Genomic DNA, 18964 nt, shown 5'->3' with positions numbered 1-18964 from the left:
GTCCTTGTATCCCCCCCAAGCTATCAGTTTTCCGACCCACCTAACACTGCCTCGATAGCATCAGCAAATATTCTTGCACCCTTTCTATTTAAGTTTATCCCATCCCTGTAGAAGCAGTCTCTCCTGTTAACAAGTACAGACCAGGCTGAAAAAAATCAACCCCCTGAGCCTTGCACAATCTTTCCAGGGCCGAATTATTCAACAAGGCTCTCATCATATACTCCCTCCTACCGTGTCTGGGCAGAATTGCAGACACTTTCAAATTCAACCCTAATTCTCAGCTTTTGTTCAACAGTGACCTGTACTTGTTAAGTAATTCTGCCGGTCTCCTACTCTTAATATCATTAGTGCCCACGTGTACAACTATATCACCTTTTGTGCCCTTAAAAGATGATATCCGCTGTACAACGTCATCAACCTTTGTCCCTGGCAGACATACCCTGGTCCTGTTCCACCTATCCTTTTTATAAAGCATGTTCCCCGTTTCCATTACAGTAGAGTCACCAACAACTACTAGTTCCTGTGGGACCAGCGCATTCTGCCTTTGGGGTTGCCGCTGTGTTGTGTGATGACCAAAGTGCAAGCTCTGGCATTGATGTGGGCAGCTGAGAGCTTGATGGGCCCCTCAATTTAGATCCTTTGAGGACATCCCCCCTATCCTTCAAACTCTCATATAGGCCCATAACAATGCTGAGTTGTCGCCTGATTTCCTTAAACTCTTTACATCGCACACACACACACAAAGACATCCCCCATGGCAATATCATGTTCCGTTCCAGAGAGTTTGGCAAACATTTTGCAAGTTGCACATTTTTTTAGGCTGTGATGCGTTGGAGAATCCCCCCCCCCCAAATTCTCCCCCGAGTCACAGCACTCCTGCCACTTTGTGCCCGCTGCTTTGCTGCTCTAGTTTGGGGCATAATATTTTAAATTAATAAGATCAATAAATTAAATTAATTAAATGTCAATACTGTGCTATCTAATAGAAACAGTGAAGCGTATTACTCTATGTAATTATATGTTAGAACTACCTAGTTACCTCAATTAAAAATTTGAATTCCCTACCACTATATACAAAAACAATTGCTGCAAGATTCGAATGAAATAATGGTTTTACGTATATTAAGTAGTACAGTAATCCACAAAAACTCTTTATCTAAATTAAAATAAAAATAACCAGCATAACTATAACTATAAGACTATGTATTAACTACAATATAAAATAACAATTATGTAAATAAAAAGGCAAACACTTTTCGCTTTTTCAGAGCCTGTAACTCACAGCTGTAATTTTTAAAGAGAGTCGGCGCCCTCTCTGCATGATAGTGGTTAATTTATTTTTGCAGTAAGGCTGCACATCAATAAAACAACATACAAATTCTATTCCTTGATGAATATCGTTCAGTGAAACTTTGTCAACCACAATAGGTTCCTTCATCACTACTAATTTTGAGTTCCATTTTGTCTGCAATGAGTTCTTTTTTTTTGTGTATATCCGGAAACATGCAATGCTTGCATCTCTACTTGATTGTAGTTTTCAAAACACATTTGCCTCTAAGTTCAGGTGATGGTGCACATCCTCAAATTTCTTCACTGTTAATGGACTGTTCTTAATGATTAATAAAGAAAGAAGTGTGTGAAAACTTCATTCAAAGCAACAAATCCACCATGTCTGAAACAGTTGTCGGACACCTTTTCATCAATCTTATCCCATGCTGAAACATGAATACTTTGCCTACAGCACATCAGTTTTGCATCATTTTGCTTTCGACACACAGCACGATTTTGTTTAATAGCATTCTCAGTAATTTTTCTTAAAAGCACTGGATTACACCTTGATCAAGGGGCTAATGAAATGATGTCATATTAGGTTGATGATTGCATGCAGGACATTCACTTGGCTGTGAGGGGGTGCAGTTATCCACAAACAACAGATTTTTTCTATTCTCCCTGCTCATTTTGTAATACACTTCTCTAATGTAATCAATACACAGTTGGTAATGTCTTCAAACCTATAAAGCATTGGGCTTCTGGACCTTTCCAGTGATTGAGAGGAAGCTTCTCTATGTCAGACATGTTTACTACTAGTAGAGTGGTAATCAATTGTTTTGCCTTCTGCCACTGCATTTCTCACCTTTAAATGTAAGCATTTTATTCAGTAACAACTTAAAAGTCCAGTTTCATCAGCCTTGAAGATGTCATTCTGGTTGTATAACAGAACATTTTTTAAATGATTCTCATCCTTCTATTCCTTCACAACTGTAGTGTTGAGAGCTGCACTTTTGCTAGACACTTTTTTGAAAGACAGCCCATGATGAGTTTTACATTTATGAGCCATTCACTGGAAGATTTGAAATCTTCAATATTCATCCAAAGTGCAAACAATTCAGCCTTAGTTTTGAAAAGATTTCTTTCTACAGGAAAGTTTACCTGCATCCATTGTCATTAGCCGTCTAAGAGTACCTTTTCAAGATCAAAACGAGAGCGGGAACGAGAGTAGCCTGTGTGGATGTACATTTTTGCCGCTCCTGGAACAGAGAAGTTTTTTTCTGATTTATTTTCTGTTTTATTAGTTTAAATTGGCATATTAACTTATTTTCTAGAGTAGCTTTATATTCCTATTTACGATACTTAGTTTAAAGTAATTTAGATAGAGATTTTGTAGGTATTACTTAGTATCGGAAAGGGTATCAAATTCACGTGTTTACCGTTTGTAAATTGCCGCCATTGTACGCGATACAAAATATCTCAAAATAGATAGCATAAGCTTAATATAGTATAGTATGGTACATAATATTGTCAATTAATCAGATAATTAATCTTGTTGAACTTCATTCTCGATTAAATTGTACTTTTAATTATACATATAACGACTTGGGTTACGTAACATAAATAATTAGTAAAAAAAAATTATTAATACTTAACTTGATACGGAAGTTATATAAAGGGATTTCGTAGATAACACTCGATACTGAAACATAAATATAGAGTTATAACTCTGTTGGTATATAAGTTTAGGGTTTTAATTTTTTACTGAAATTGAAATTTTATTGAAATTAAGTCGAAATCATGACTCAAACCAGAGCAGCAAAGCAAAAGGCTCAAGCTAATGGGAGTGCTGTGGCTCAGGGGAGAACTGAGGGGGGCAGTTGCCCTCTGAATCACAGCCTATTAAAATGCACTACTTGCTTGATGTTTGTGGACAGTCGGGTACTAGACATGATACTGCCATGGGGGATGTCTTTGTGTGTGCGCGATGCAAGGAGTGTAAAGAAATCAGGCGACAACTCAGCGTTGTTATGGGCCTATATGAGAGCTTGAAGGACTGGGTGGATGCCCTCGAAGGATTAAAAGTGAGGGCCCATCAAGCTCTCAGTTGCCCACAAAAATGCCACAGCTTGCACTTGGTCATCACGCAACACAGCGGCAGCCTCCAAGGCAGAATGCGCTGTTCCCAAAGGAATTAGTAGTTGTTGGTGACTCTATTGTCAGGAAAACGGAAAACATGCTTTGTAAAAAGGATAGATGGAACAGGACCAGGATATGTCTGCCAGGGGCAAAGGTTGATGATGTTGTAGAGAGGATATCATCTTTTAAGGGCACAAAAGGTGATATAGTTGTACACGTTGGCACTAATGATATTAAGAGTAGGAGACCGGCGGAATTACTTAACAAGTACAGGTCACTGTTAAAAAAAAAAGCCGTGAATTAGGGTTGAATTTGAAAGTGTCTGGAATTCTGCCCAGACACGATAGGAGGGGGTATATGATGAGAGCCCTGTCGATCAATTTGGCCCTGGAAAGATTGTGCAAGGCTCAAGGGGTAGAATTTTTTTCAGCCTGGTCTGTACTTGTTAACAGAGAGACTGCTTCTACAGGGATGGGATACACTTAAACAGAAAGGGTGCAAGAATGTTTGCTGATGCTATCGAGGCAGTGTTAGGTGGGTCGGAAAACTGCTAGATTGGGGCGATACAAGGACTGATAGATTAACAGTAGCCACTGGCAGAGGTGAAAGTGATTTTTTGCTCTGTTTCTATTGGAATGAGCCGCAGCCTGGAAAATAAGATGCAGGATATTTCAGAGACTGCTGGGAATCATTGGGGTACAAGTAAACACATGGCAACGTATCAACCCCAGAGCAACGTATTAACTCTGTGGTACTACACTGGCAGTGGTAGAGAATGAAAGGGACCTGGGGGTGGTTGTGCAGGCAGATATAGGTTGTGTTAGGGTAGCTAAGAAAAAGAACAGGTGCATGTATACTTGCGTGTACACCAATGCTAGGAGTTTAGTAAATAAATTTGATGAATTTGAGGTATTGTGAATTTGAGGTAATCTGAGGGATTTCAGAGACGTGGTGTCACACAGATATAAGGAATGCAGAACTGGAATTTGGGGAGTGCATTGTCTACAGAAAGGATAGACAGGATAGGAAGGGAGGAGGGGTTATGCTATTAGTTAAGAAATACATAAAATCCAAGGAAGTGAAGCCAGTCGACATTGCTGGACAATGCAGTGTCGAGTCAGTTTGGTGTGACATAAGCATTGGGAGATCAAAATTGAGAGTAGGAGTGTGCTACAGGCCTAATGACTCTGATGAGTATAATAAGAAACTGTACAGGGAAATAGAGTGGGCCAGTAAATCAGAGAGTCTTATAATGGGGGATTTTAATTTCCCAGATATTGACTGGAATTTGGGAGCTGGTCACACACACTAGCAAGACTTTTTTGGATTTATTGGAGGATTGTTTTCTACATCAGCATGTTCAGGAGGCAACTAGAGGGAGTAATACTCTTGATTTGATTATCAGTAGTGATTATTCATGCATAAAGAATATGCAGGTAAATGAACCACTAGGTGGCAGTGATCACAGTGTGCTGAAGTGGGATTTACTCAAAGAGGTAACTACCATTAGGGGTAAAGGGAAGGGTTTTTGCTTTCGTAAAGGCAACTACGATGGACTGAGACAGTATTTAAATTCTATACAGTGGGACCAACTGATGATGTTACCAACAGCAAATTCAAAATGGGAAGCATTCAAAGAACTCATCTTGGAAGCTACTAGGCTTTACATACCAACTAAGAAATATTGTTCAAGGTTTAGGCCTAAGCGGATGTCAGATGAACTAATGAGACATATGGCAGAGAAGAAAAATGCATGGAATACATACAAATTAACACGTAACACAGAAGCCTATGATAGATACAAGTTGATCTGTAACCAAGTTACAAAGGTGGTTAGGCAGGCGAAGGCAGATTACGAGAAATCTTTGGCAAGGGATGCAAAGAAAAACAGCAAAGAGTTCTTTACTTATGTAAACCTCTAGAAGGAAGGGGATGAATCAGATTGGGCCACTTGATATCAATGGGTCAACTGTTGATGATCCTGCTCAGGTAGCTAACAAACTAAATGAATATTTTGCATCGACATTCACACATGAGGATTTATTCAGCGAGGGGAATGCCAGAGGTGTATTCAACTCTGGCAGTAGGCTAGAGAATCTTGTAATAACTGAGAGTAAAGTGGAGGAGAAATTGTTGAAGATAAATACAAGAAAGGCACCTGGGGTGGATGGGATCTATCCAGTTATATTAAAGGAGGCAGCAAAGGAAGTAAGCAAACCCTTTGCCATAATTATGAGAGCTTCCTTGGACTCATGGGAAGTACTCATGGACTGGAGAAGTGCAAATACGACCCCAATTCACAAAGGAGGATGAAAGGGCGACACAAGTAATTATAGACCTGTTAGTTTAACTTCTGTTCCCGGAAAATTAATGGAGGCACTGGTTAAAGAAGCACTGCAGGATCATCTAGACAAGACTCCAGTTATAGCTCAGACACAGCATGGTTTTGTTAAGGGGAAGTCTTGCCTGACCAATTTGATTGGATACTATGATGCAGTCACAAAAGAATTGGATGCAGGGAATAACTTTGATATTATATACTTGGATCTTAGAAAGGCTTTCGATACTGTTGCACATGGAAGACTGCTGCACAAATTGGAGCAGTGTGGCATTGGAAGCAAATGGCTGCTATGGATAAATGGGTGGTTGAGAGAGTGGTAATCAATGGACACTGCTCATCGTGGACTAATGTTATTAGTGGAGTCCCTTAGGGTTCAGTATTGGGTCCATTATTGTTTTCTGTATTTATAAATGATATTGATGATGGTATATCAAGCTTAATGTCCAAGTTTGCAGACGATACGAAGGTTGGCAGGGTTGTCAAAGACACTACTGACACTATGCTACTGCAACAGGATCTGGAAAGGCTGAGCTGATGGGCTGAGAGGTGGCAAATGAAGTTTAACATTGACAAATGTAAAGTACTACATATGGGAAACAGCAACCCCAGAGCAACGTATCAACTCTGTGGTACTACACTGGCAGTGGTAGAGAATGAAAGGGACCTGGGGGTGGTTGTGAAGGCAGATATGAAGTTCTCTGAGCAGTGCAGACGGGCTGCAAGAGTAGCTCATGGTGTATTGTCGATAATATATAGGAATTTTTCTAGCAGGCATAAGGAGATGATTATTCCCTTGTATAAGGCAATGGTCAGGCCACACCTAGAGTACTGTATACAGGTCTGGAGGCCTCATTTCAAGAAGGATGTAGAGATGCTGGAACGAGTACGTAGAAGGGCAACATGATTAGTGAATGGAACAAAGGGGTGCTCTTACGAAGAAAGGCTTAAGTTTTGCAAATTACAGTGTCTGGAGACTAGGCGCCACCGAGGTGATCTGATAGAGGTGTATAAAGCCTTGAATGGTTTGAGCATGCTCAATGCTGATGGGATTCTTCCTGTTGCTCAGAATAATCACCTGAGAAGGCATAAATTCAATTTGAGGAAAGACAGATGTAGGATAGACATGAGGAAATTTGCCTTTAGCCAGCGGGTGGTTGGTTGGTGGAACCGACTTCCATCCCTTGTCGTAGAAGTTGATAGCCTAAATAAGCCTTTTTGGCTGATGCTGCATAAGCTTGCTTTCTTGCATCAAATGCCTCTACTAATGTTAATAAGTTTAAGGCTCAGCTGGACAGTTATTTCAAATGAACAGAGGGGTGAAGTGGGTATTTTTTTATTTATTTATTTATTTTTTCTTTTGGCTGATGCTGCATAAGCTTGCTTTCTTGCATCAAATGCCTCTACTAATGCTAATCTTACTTCTCCTTTTGTGCTCTTATCCTACCTGGTGCAGTAGATTTCTCTAAGCTTTAATTCTTTTTGCGATCTTTCAGAATGGTGAAGAGCATACTCTTAAGAATGCCAAAGCATTTAGTGAGGTTGTTCTTCGGCATGTGTTCACACACATGCCACTGAAGCAGATATGGCAGTGCTTATTTTCCCAACCAACTAATAAAACAATCACGCTTATATTTTTATTGTTTGTATGGGGGCAGTAAACACTTTAGCATCCCTTTCAGTGCTGTGTGTAATGCAGCCTTAAAACACATACTGTTAGCTATAGCTTGTGAAATCTTAATTTCCATTTTGTAATAGCTGCATCAATAAACATACAGTGTGTACATAATGTATAATGAAATGAATTTAGTCAAAGTTCATTTTAGGACACTAACAAGTGTAAGATATAATTAGGTGATTTATTATTTTTTTTACATTCACAGATGTGAATGTAAAAAAAAAAACAATATAGAGGGCTGGAAATTTTTGTTTATCATAGAGAATTCATTCACCTTTCAAGGTTGTTATGATGAACATAAAGTAGCATTAGGTTTATAGGAAATCATTGGGACCTACTGCATGGGTCATTATAATGTGTTGGGACATTCAAAAGAAGGTCACTATTAAAGACTGCAGTAAGTTTCCCCACTAACTCTTCCATTCACAAATAACCTCTCAGAATTGGTAAGGATTCCCTAGCTTTCCTAGTGCACTTTAAGAGAAACTTTAAAATCTGTGAAAGCTGCACTAAAAATTTCTTTTCTACATAATTTCAAACCTAGTGCTCTGAAGTGTTTGGATCTATCCATCACAGTACCTTACGCATTTCCCTAGGGCCTACTGAACATCTCCTGTTCTAAGTCTTTATGCTGAAGCTCATGATCCACTACTTTCTCTTCTGCATCAGATTCTTCTTTTGAATTATGCCATTAAGATTTAGAGTGCAGTGAGTTGTTCTACTTGGAGTTCCCTATTTGCACCTCACTGGGAAAACTTTGTTTTGACCCATCAGTAAATAAATTGGCTGGTATATGTCTTCTCCCCTTTCTTGAAAACTGGTGGCTTGATCTTTCTAAATTAGCCACCACTGCTGATTGTTTTGTGATTCTATTTGGGCTTTGTCTCTCCCAATATGTGATCTAACCCTAAATACAAAATAGGGAAAATAGACTCTCTCACAGAAAAACTTTAAGAAGCTTCATAGTGCTCTTGCTGCTCAATATGATTCCTATATGCAGATATACACTGACTGTTCTTAATGATTAATAGAGAAAGAAGTGTGTTAAAACTTCATTCAAAGCAACAAATCCACCATGTCTGAAACAGTTGTCAGACACCTTTTCATCAACCTTATCCCATTCTGAAACATGAATACTTTGCCTGCAGTACATCAGTTTTGCATCATTTTGCTTTCGAGACACAGCACAATTTTGTTTAATAGCATTGTCAGTAGTTTTTCTTAAAAGCACTGCAGCAGAACCAGCATGTTGGTTCTGCTGCTGTTCTTCCATCTGTAACCACTACTTGACTTCCTCCAGAATGCAGCACTTTTACTGCAGAACTATGTACAATACAGATGACTCTGGAATCAGTTCAGAACAGTTACCCCTCCGTATTATTTTCATTGATTCTCTCAGTGCCATTCTTGCCTTACAGTGATCAGGAACACATCACATTCACCTACTTGGGCACATCCGGGCCATGCTGATCAGTCATGCAAGTTGTGAAATTTTGATGGGTCCCCCCCCCCAATATTGGTATAGTTGGCAATGAAAGAACTGACCATGCTGCTACATTTACCGTATAGTCAATTGATACTGCTTTTGTGGTTCCTTTATAAAAATCTTGTAATGATCCAATCTATATGTTACTGGCAAGACATCTGGCAATCACAGGATAGTAACATATTCCTACAGATTAAACCAGAACTTCAGTCCTGGCTGTCTGATTTTTTCTGCCCAACTAGAAAGGAAGAAGTCACAACCACTTTACTCACTTTTACTTCCTTACTGCCTCTGACCACTTTATGCCCTCTTTATAACAAAGTTTGACAGACTACATTTTTGTTGAGAGAGACAGCACAAAATATTTCTACCAAAAGCAAATCCTGAATGATGGTTCTGACATTCATTCAGTGACCACTATTCTAAAATTGATTTGATACTGTAACCTGTGCAGTCCATACACTTGACTTTATGTAGAGCTGTTACTTAAAACCTTTGGAAAACAGGCCTTGAGCTTCGGATTGCATATCACAAAACTTTCTAGCAATGACCAACAAATTGACTTAAAATAAATTTATTAAAATAAATAATATCTACACAATATACTAAAATAGAGATAAGATAAAAGCATTAAAATATGCATAAAACTAATAAAATATACAGTAGCTTTCGCGATGAAGTGCCTCTTCATCAGCTTAGTCGGTGAATGGTGTATTGCAATATATGTTGTTGATTACAACAGCAAAAGTCTGCTGAGCATGATCATGCATCACAAGTCTGGTGTCAGTAGAGCAGAATTACGTACACATGATGATTGCAAGTGCACTCCTCTATTGCGATTCATGGTACTATTACTGCTAGCTTATGTGCAGTGCTTCAAGCCATGAGCACTGGTAATCACCTGAATAGATGACGATTTCAATATCCCGCTGGGGATCAAGATTGTACTGCTCAACCCAGTAATGCTTGGCAACTGCGGAGCATTCAAAATTAGCACTTCGAAGAGCCATCTCATGATCAGTAACCCAATCTTTCAATCTCTGGATTCACCTATATAACACTATAACCCCTCCCCCCACCACAATCTGGAAATGTAATGCGATATATGGAACCACTCTGTAGGAGGGGAAGAATGGGTATTTTCACCTCAGAAAAAATAGACTGTTATTTCCTCTCCGGAATTTGCACACGTTGTATATGATGGAGATGCAAAATCCTAACAAGATGTTCCGATATGCCCGGATAATAGGGGATGTAGGCAGTAGAAATAAATTCATTGACACGAGGAGGGTTAGATTGTGCAACAGATTCGTGAGCCTGGAGCTCATATCTGTCTAGAACATGAGGTGGATAACTGCAATTTGAAAGCTCCGCCCTAATTTTGGAAATCTCCAATTGCCTGTCACCAATCGAACTAGTGCATCCAAGCATGGGAGAATAAAGTGCAAGCAGTGCTATGCAAATGACCATGCTTGCGCAGACTCATAATTGGTAAATTGGTCTGCACACATACTGGCTTCCTAAAAACGGAAGTTACAAAACTTGAACCCACGCTGGACTAAAATTTCCAAAAAGGGAAGAGTATTATTGACCTCCAGTTCAATCGTAAACTGAATGAAAGGTGAAAAGGAATTGAAACAATGCAGCAGCCACGTTTCTGATCCACGAGGAACAATGGCAAAGATATCATCAACATAACGACACCAGAGAGTGATAGGAACAGATAAATTCAAGAAAATCTGACTTAGTTCTTCCATGGCGATATTGGCCATGATAGGACTAACAGGAGCACCCATAGCTGTGTCCTGTATTTGGTGAAACAGAGTCATTGAACATGATCATGTCCCTCTTAAACACAGATTGAGAGCGGCAAAAATCATCTGTAGAAAGCGAGGTTCTGTCTCCTAATGTGGCATCCCTGCTCAAAAGACATCTCGCACAGGAATAGCTTGTACATTAACAGAAGTGAATAGAGAAACCACATCAAAGGAGACTATAACCTCACTCTCAGAAATAGTAAAATCTTTAATAATACGCAAAAAATGTGTACTACTAGAAACAGTGTAAATAGTTTTTCCAACAAGGGGTGCTACTAACTTGGCAACATATTTAGAAAGTTCATACGTAGATGTATTACAACAAGAAACAATGGGCCGCAAAGGAACATCAGGTTTATGGATCTTTGGAAGCCCATAAAACTGCGGGAATTGACAACCTATCGCATGAAGCTTTCAGCGAATGTTCTTGGTAACCTTGTTAGCTAAAAACCAGGAATACACAAGTTTATTAACTTTAGATTCCAACACTTTAACAGGGGAGTCTTGCACAGTTTCATAAACCTCCCGATCCTGTAATAAATCGAAGATACTTGGACTTGTCCAGGACAACAGCGTGCCATGCCTTATTTGCAGGCAAGACTACAATAGTGTTATCTTTGCACAAAGAAGAAAGAGCTTTCTATTGACATTATCTGAGGTTGTTACTGATAGGCCATATGTGTTGCAAAACAGAAGCTGTTTTAAATCAAATTACATTAGGAGTCCTTCAGGTAGTTTGTCGAGAGATGCTTCAACATCCATAGCCAAATGTGTGATAGGGGTTTACGAGGAAGGACCGCAAACTTCATGCTGAGGGCTAAGAGATCGCTTTGCTCCTTAGATGAGAGACCAAACCTCTTAATTCCTGCACGTGCCAGAATTTATTTGATGCTGATCCTTTTCAATTCTTGATGAACTCTACCAATCCAGATTCCCAAAGTTTTCAAACCCAAAATCAAAATGGGCATGCCTCATACAGTCACAGGAGAAAAGTTCCTTTGAATCTAAATCCTCTGGGAATAGTATGATGAGCTTTACACCGATGTGCAAAGCGCAAATGCTGTCTATTACAGGCTTCAGATATGAACAATTTCTGCAAACTGATAGTAACACCATACGCATACGGGCCATACATTAAATGGACATTGGAAAACAGGCCTAGAGGTTGCATATTACAAAACTTTCTAGCAATGTCTGACAAAATGACTTAAAATAAATAAATAATATCTACATAAAATACTAAAACAGAGACGAAATATAAAATAAAAGGTGTTAAATACAATAAGATAAAAGCATTAAAATGCAATAAAATACGAATAAAACTAATAAAATATACAGTAGCATTTGAGACTGTCTCTCTTCATCTAAGTCGGTGAATGGTGTATTGCAGTATATATTGTTGGTGACAACAGCAAAAATCAGCTGGCGCCTCCGTAGCCAGGTGAGAAGGAGCAGCAACGCGTAGCACACGCTTCTTGATTAGACCGGGGTTCGAGCCCGTCACCACCAAATACGGAGGATGCGGAAAGGTCAGAGAATGACGGCTGCATATCCCATAGAAATATGGCCTTAGTTGCTAATGCTCCTAAGAACCAAATGCCAAACAATAACAAAAATCAGCTGAGCATGATCATGCATCACAAGCCTGGTGTCAGAGCAGAATTACATACACGTGATGATTGCCAGCACTAATCACACTGCAGAACAGTAGATTCCATAATGGGGTGCAAGTGCCCTCCCCTAATTCCTGGTACTATTACTGCTAGCTATGTGCAGTGTCTCAAGTCATGAGCGTTGGCAGTAATCACATGAATAGTTAACGATTTCAATATCCCGTCGGGATCAAGATTGTGCTGCTCAATCCAATAATACTCGGTTACGACGGAGCATTCAAGATTAGCAGTTCGAAGAGCCACCTCATGTTCAGAAACCCGATTTTTCAATCTCCTGCCAGACTCACCTACATAACACCCCCCACAATCCAAACATGTAATACTATATCTGGAATCACATTAAATGTTACAGGTTCTGTATCTGCATTACATGTCCAGATTGTGGGGGATGTTATATGGGTGAGTCTGGCTGGAGATTGAAAGATCGGGTTTCTGAATGTGATGTGGCTCTTCGAACTGCTAATTTTCAATGCTCCGCAGTTGCCAAGCATTATTTGGTTGAGCAGCACAATCTTGATCTATGACGAGATATTGAAATCGTGGACTATTCACGTGATTACCGCCAGCACTCATGACTTGAGGCACTGCATGTAGCTCTAGTAGTAATAGTACCATGAATCACAATAGGGGAGTGAACTCACACCCCATATGGCATCTACTGTTTTTTGCAGTGCGATGAGCACTGGTGATCATCACGTGTATGTAATTCTGCTCTGACACCAGGCTTGTGATGCGTAATCATGTTCAGCTGACTTTCTGTTGTAACCGACTGTATATTTTATTAGTTTTATCCGTATTTTATTGTATTTTAACGCTTTTATCTTATTGTATTTAAAGCTTTTCTTTTATTTTACATTTTATTTCTGTTTTAGTATTTTATGTAGATATTTATTTATTTTAATAAATTTATTTTAAGTCAGTTTGTCAGTCTTTGCTAGAAGGTTTTGTGACTTAAAACCTTTGTTTGACACATTATAGCTTATAGTTAACCTTGTGCCATAAAGCCTTTAAGAACAGCTGCATAAATTTTCATGTCTACTGCAGAACTTCACTTGCACTTTTCTACAACCCTGCAATCTATTATCAAAATACAATTGTATAACTTTATAACTCTATATTCTTAGAGAGGGATATCTATAATAGACATAATGTGCAAGAAATTTGTTCTAAAGACAACTAAGAGACTGTGTTTGATATTCAGTGGGGTGGGGGGGGGGATAGCCTTTACCATAACTGAAAAACTTGTGTAAGTTTTCTAACAAGTGAAAATACCAGATATCACATGAATATTTATGTATAGGCTGTTAGCCACAGTAATAAAAGGTAACCATTTTCAAATAAATATTACTAGATATGAAGATTATTCCCACTGAATTATCATTGTTTCTTATTTAATTCATTGTTAGTAATAACCGTATGCTGCTGACAGTGCTGTTAAAAGTGATTATATTTACAATTTTATTCATTTTCAGTATAAATGTTAGAATTGTTATTGAAAATTAAGAATTGAATTGTTACCAAAGTTGTATTGGTTTTAAAGTCCATATTTGTAAAGCAGTTATCAGTCATAAAATAAAAGCTTCAGTAAGATATTCATTCAATGACATTTTCACATTGCACACAGGGAGAAAGAACTGTCCTATAATTAACATGTTAAACACACAAGGCAACTTAATGACTGAATATGTATACTTCTTTTCTTTTTTATAATCCAGAGGCACTTCAGCAGGGTGCATCTCAGTTTGAGCAGCAAGCCGGTAAATTGAAGAGAAAATTCTGGTGGAAGAATTGTAAGGTACTGTGTATATTTCTCTAATGTTTTCAGAATAATTTTTTTCTAAGCATTGCAGTGTTATAAAAAATAAAAAGTTTCCCCTGCCTTTTACCTACAAATTGCTTTATTGTTTTGAACAAAACATGGTGCATTGTATAGATGGCTGAACATAAGCTACTGTGAGTTGCTAAATCCTTTACATGGATTCTTACAGGACTGTCTATTCCTAAAATATGTTTTGCTTTCATGCCACTTAAATAAAATGTTTTTTTTTTTTTTTTAAGTAACAAACCAACAAAACCTTTGAAAATGTAAATACTTTATTACAAGGTTGTGTGTGGCATAACATGGTGATGTATCATAAAAACTACAGTCTTTTATTACAGCTTATGAAAGTTGGCCATACCCATAGCAGAGTGACACTTTGGTAACAAGTAATGGAGATTATACTCTAAAAAGAGCAAATACAAAGCTGTGTTTACACTTTTGATTGATTTGGATATCTATAACACAGTGACTCATCTGGAGAGCTATAATGCAAGAAGTTATCTAACTCCATTAAAAATGGAGATGTCACTTTGTTTAAGTGCCCACATAAAGGATTTGTGAATATCAGTATCATTGAGCACTTTAGGGCTGCAAACCTCAGGTTGCGAAATAGTTAACTGACATGTAAGTTAGTGCAAGTGTATCATTATGAGTTACCATGATATTGCACTACCTTTACTGAATAAGTAAAGCTTCACCAATGGAGAAGACTGCTGTTACTTATTCTCAGCAGATACCACCACCCAGATAGCACTTTTTTGGAGCTTGTTGGCTCCTTATTGGTGGGTGGGCAGGTACCCTGGTGATGCAATGATAACAACTCTGTTGCGAAGTATAACTCCACAATATGAGAGATGCCTAGTGGTGTGCAAGTAATTACGATCGTAGAACACTTCAGGGCTGTTAAGCCTCAGATTGTAAAATAGTTAACTGACATGTAAGTTAGTGCAAGTGCATCATTTCTACATGCAGCCAGCTTCTAAGTACTTGGAATTGGCATTAAGTACATCTCATATTGTGAATTCCTTCACAATAAAGGTATTTACATCACGGTCTCTCATATTGTGGAGTTATACTTTGCAACTGGGTTGTCATCAATGCACCACCAGGGTACCTGCCCACCCACTGATGAGGAGCCAACAAGCTCCGAAACGGTGGCGTTTGGGTGATGGTATCTGCTGAGAATAAATAACAGTAATCTTTTCCATTGGTGAAGTGCTACTTATTCAAGGTAGTGCAATATCGTGGTAACTCGTTTTGAAGGTATTCACAATATGAGATGTACTTAATGATGCCAATTCCTACTACTTACTAGATGGCTGCATGTAGAAATGATGCACTTGCACTTGATAGCTAAGGTATAACTTACACATCAGTATCATAGGCTCAAATATTATTCAATGGATTATCTGTTAATGCAGTTCTATTAGAAGGGCATTAGCACTGTTTGCTACTCCTCAGTTGAATCACATATGCTGGCTCCTCTTCACCTCTCATTAACATTGGGTACATTGTACTGTAAGTTCAACTGTTGTATAAAAGTAAGCTATTTCCAGATGTAGTTAATACTTGATCTAACTTAAAACTAACTTCATCATCCAGTATTGGTGATGAAGTTAGTCACTTAACCAGTAGGATTCAAGGTATTCCATTATAGAAAAAAGCTGAAGTAAAGGCTATCTAAAACATAAAAGTTGGCATTTTCACACACTGTGTAAGCATTTGGAAGAGGATATTTGTTCAATGTGTTTTGCAAGATTTCCTGTCATTGGTAAGCTGTCTATTACTGCCAAAATGCTCATTTCATGTTCAGCAGGTGGTATCCATTCTTCTAAATGTAGTATTATATTCATTTATTAACTAGTTGGAACTTTTGTGGAGAAAAAGTATAGAAGACAAGGCACTGAGCATACTAAACACTAAGGCTTTTGTCTATGACTTCCTAGTACTTGAGAACTGAATTAATTTAGCTCTGCAAAATTTACTGTAGTTTTGGACTGCATTTTTAAAATTGTAATGAATTGTAAATGAATGAATAATATTACTCAGGATTCTACTTCTGCATCTAAATACTATGTATACAAAACATTTTGCATTTAAAATTATAAAATTTGTGAAAGTATCCATCTAGCCTGGATACAACTAGAATTATTTCATAGAGCTCTGGCATTACTTCTACATCTGTGTAGACAAGTTACTAGAAGTTGTGTTGATGGAGAAGCTCTTACTGGAACTTAGTTTATCTAGATTGTCTTTGAGGTATGGCTTCACTTTTGAGATAAGGTATACAACAGAATGTACAAATCAGTGTTGTGACATTGATTATGCATGTGCATTGTATATGCAAGGGCATGTGTACCACTGTTGTCATTTTTACTTCTGTTTACAGTTCAGCAGTTATAAGAAATCCAAAAGGATATTTTGTAGTTTCTGAGTTTTTATTTCTTATATTGATCAACATCCTTTATTCCTAACACTCCATATCCTGAAATTATTTTTGTATGATGAGGGAGGGGTCCCTATGCCACACTGAATATTAACATTTTGTCCTTACCTACTTAATTTTGGACTGGATTTTTAGAATTGTAAACAGTATAACTTAACTTGTTAATGTATATCTCAAACTTGATAGCTAAGGTATAATGTAAAACAATATAGTGGATTAAGTATTACTGCATTAGCTTAATATAGTATTGTATAGTATAGTAAATTAATCAATTAAATTTATTAACCTTATTAATTTTCATTGTTAATTAATTAAATCATATTTAAATGGAAATAATGCCCCAGACAAGAGCAGCAAAGCAACATGAACAAAGTAGCGGGAGTGCTGTGGCTCGAGGGAGAATCGAAGAAGGCAATGCCTCACAGCCTAAAAAATGTGCAACTTGTGAAATATTTGCTGACCTTTCTGGAACGGGACATCATATTGCGAAGGGGGATGTTTTTGTGTGTTCTCAATTTGAAGAAGTTAGGCACCAACTCAGCATTATGGGCCTATGAGAGCTTGAAGAACAGGGTAGATGCCCTCAAAGGATTTAAATTGGGCTTGCACTTGGTCTTCAGGCAACACAGCGGCAACCTTCAGGGCAGATTGCGCTGGTCCCACAGGAGCTAGTTATTGTCAGTAACGCTATTGTCAGAGAGACAGAAAATGTATTGTGCAAAAAGGATAGGTGGAATAGGACCAGAGTATGTCTGCCAAGGGCCAAAGTTGATGACGTAAAGCAGATATCTTTTAAGGGCACAAAGAGTGATATTGTTGTTACATGTTGGCACTAATGACATTAAGAGTAGGAAATCTGCAGACTTACTTAACAAGTGCAGATCAATGTTGGAAAAAAAATTTGCGAGTTAGGGTTAAATTTGAAAAATGCAATTCTGCCCAAAAATAATAGGAGAGATTATATGATGAGAGCCTTGTCAATCAATTCGGCCCTGGAGAGATTGCAAGGGGTAGAATTTTTTTCAGCATGGTGGTTGTTAACAGAAGAGATTGTTTCTACAGGGATGTGATAGACTTAAATAGAAAAGGTGCAAGAATATTAGCTGATGCGATCTACGCAGTGTTAGGTTAGTCGGAAAACTGCTAGCTTGAGGGGGATTCACAGACTAATAGATTAAAGGTAGCCGCAGGTAGAGATGAAAGTGATTCTTGCACTGCTTCTATTGGAATCAGCAGCAGCCTGAAAAGCAAGGTACTGGGGATTTCAGGGGCTGCTGGGAGCAATCATGGAACAATTAAATACATGGGTTGCGTTAGGATAACTAAGAGTAAGAATAACTGCATGTATACTTGCATGTACACCAATGTTAGGAGTATAGTAAATAAATTTTATGAATTTGAAGTGCTGGTGAAGTCATCAAAGGCTGATGTTGTTGGGATATCAGAGACATGGTGTCACACAGACATAAGGAATGCAGAATCGGTATTTGGGGTGTACAGAAAGGATAGACAGATAGAAGGGGGGGAAGCTGTTAGTTAAGAAACACAAAATTTAAGGAAGTGCATCCAATGGACAATGCAGTTTGAGTCAGTTTGGTGTGACATAATCACAGGGAAAACCAAGTGGAGAGTAGGAGTGTGTTATAAGCCTAATGACTCTGATGAGTACAGTGAACAACTGTACAAGGAAATAGAGTGGGCCAGTAAATCAGATTTTTTTTTCACTGGGGGATTTTAACTTCCTAGATATAAACTGGAACTTGTAGGTTGGTCACTCACATACTAGCAAGACTTTTGTGGATTTATTGGATGATTGTTTTCTACAGCAGCATGTTCGAGAGGCAACCAGAGGGGGTAATATAGTTGATCTGATTATCAACAGTGATTCTTCGTGCATTAAGAATTTGCAGATAAAGGAACCACTAGGAGGCAATGATCACAGTGTACTGATGTGGGATTTACTTAAAGATGTAACAACCATCAGGGGTAAAGGGAAGGGTTTTGGCTTCCATAAAGGTGACTACAGTGTTCTCAGAGATTTTTTAAATTTTATACAGTGGGGCCAACTGATGATGTTACCAACAGCGAATTCTAAATGGGAATCATTCAAGGAATTAATCTTGGAAGCTACAAGACTTTTCACATCAACTAAGAAATACTGTTCAAGGTTTAGGCCTAAATGGATGTCAAATGACCTAATGAGATGCATGGCAGAGGGAAAAAAAAATGCATGGGATGCATATAAATTATCAGGAGACGGATGCCTATGGTAGATATAAGATAGTCCATAATCAAG

The 18964-nt window shown here is 38.3% G+C and overlaps 1 protein-coding gene across 1 annotated transcript in view; it reads left to right on the top strand.

Annotated features, from left to right (window-relative positions):
* LOC150079229 (vesicle-associated membrane protein 3-like) overlaps nucleotides 1–18964 on the top strand; it is a 204931-nt gene that overhangs the window by 116901 nt on the left and 69066 nt on the right. Inside the window, exon 4 of the mRNA XM_090382491.1 lies at nucleotides 14116–14195. Within this exon, the coding sequence (XP_090238617.1) occupies nucleotides 14116–14195 (80 nt within the window). The remainder of the gene's footprint in view (nucleotides 1–14115; nucleotides 14196–18964) is intronic.

The sequence above is a fragment of the Mastigoproctus giganteus genome, chromosome 10, assembly GCF_048544385.1.
Source record: "Mastigoproctus giganteus isolate SK-2022 chromosome 10, ASM4854438v1, whole genome shotgun sequence".
Taxonomy (NCBI): domain Eukaryota; kingdom Metazoa; phylum Arthropoda; class Arachnida; order Uropygi; family Thelyphonidae; genus Mastigoproctus; species Mastigoproctus giganteus.
This window is presented reverse-complemented; position numbering and strand designations above follow the sequence as displayed.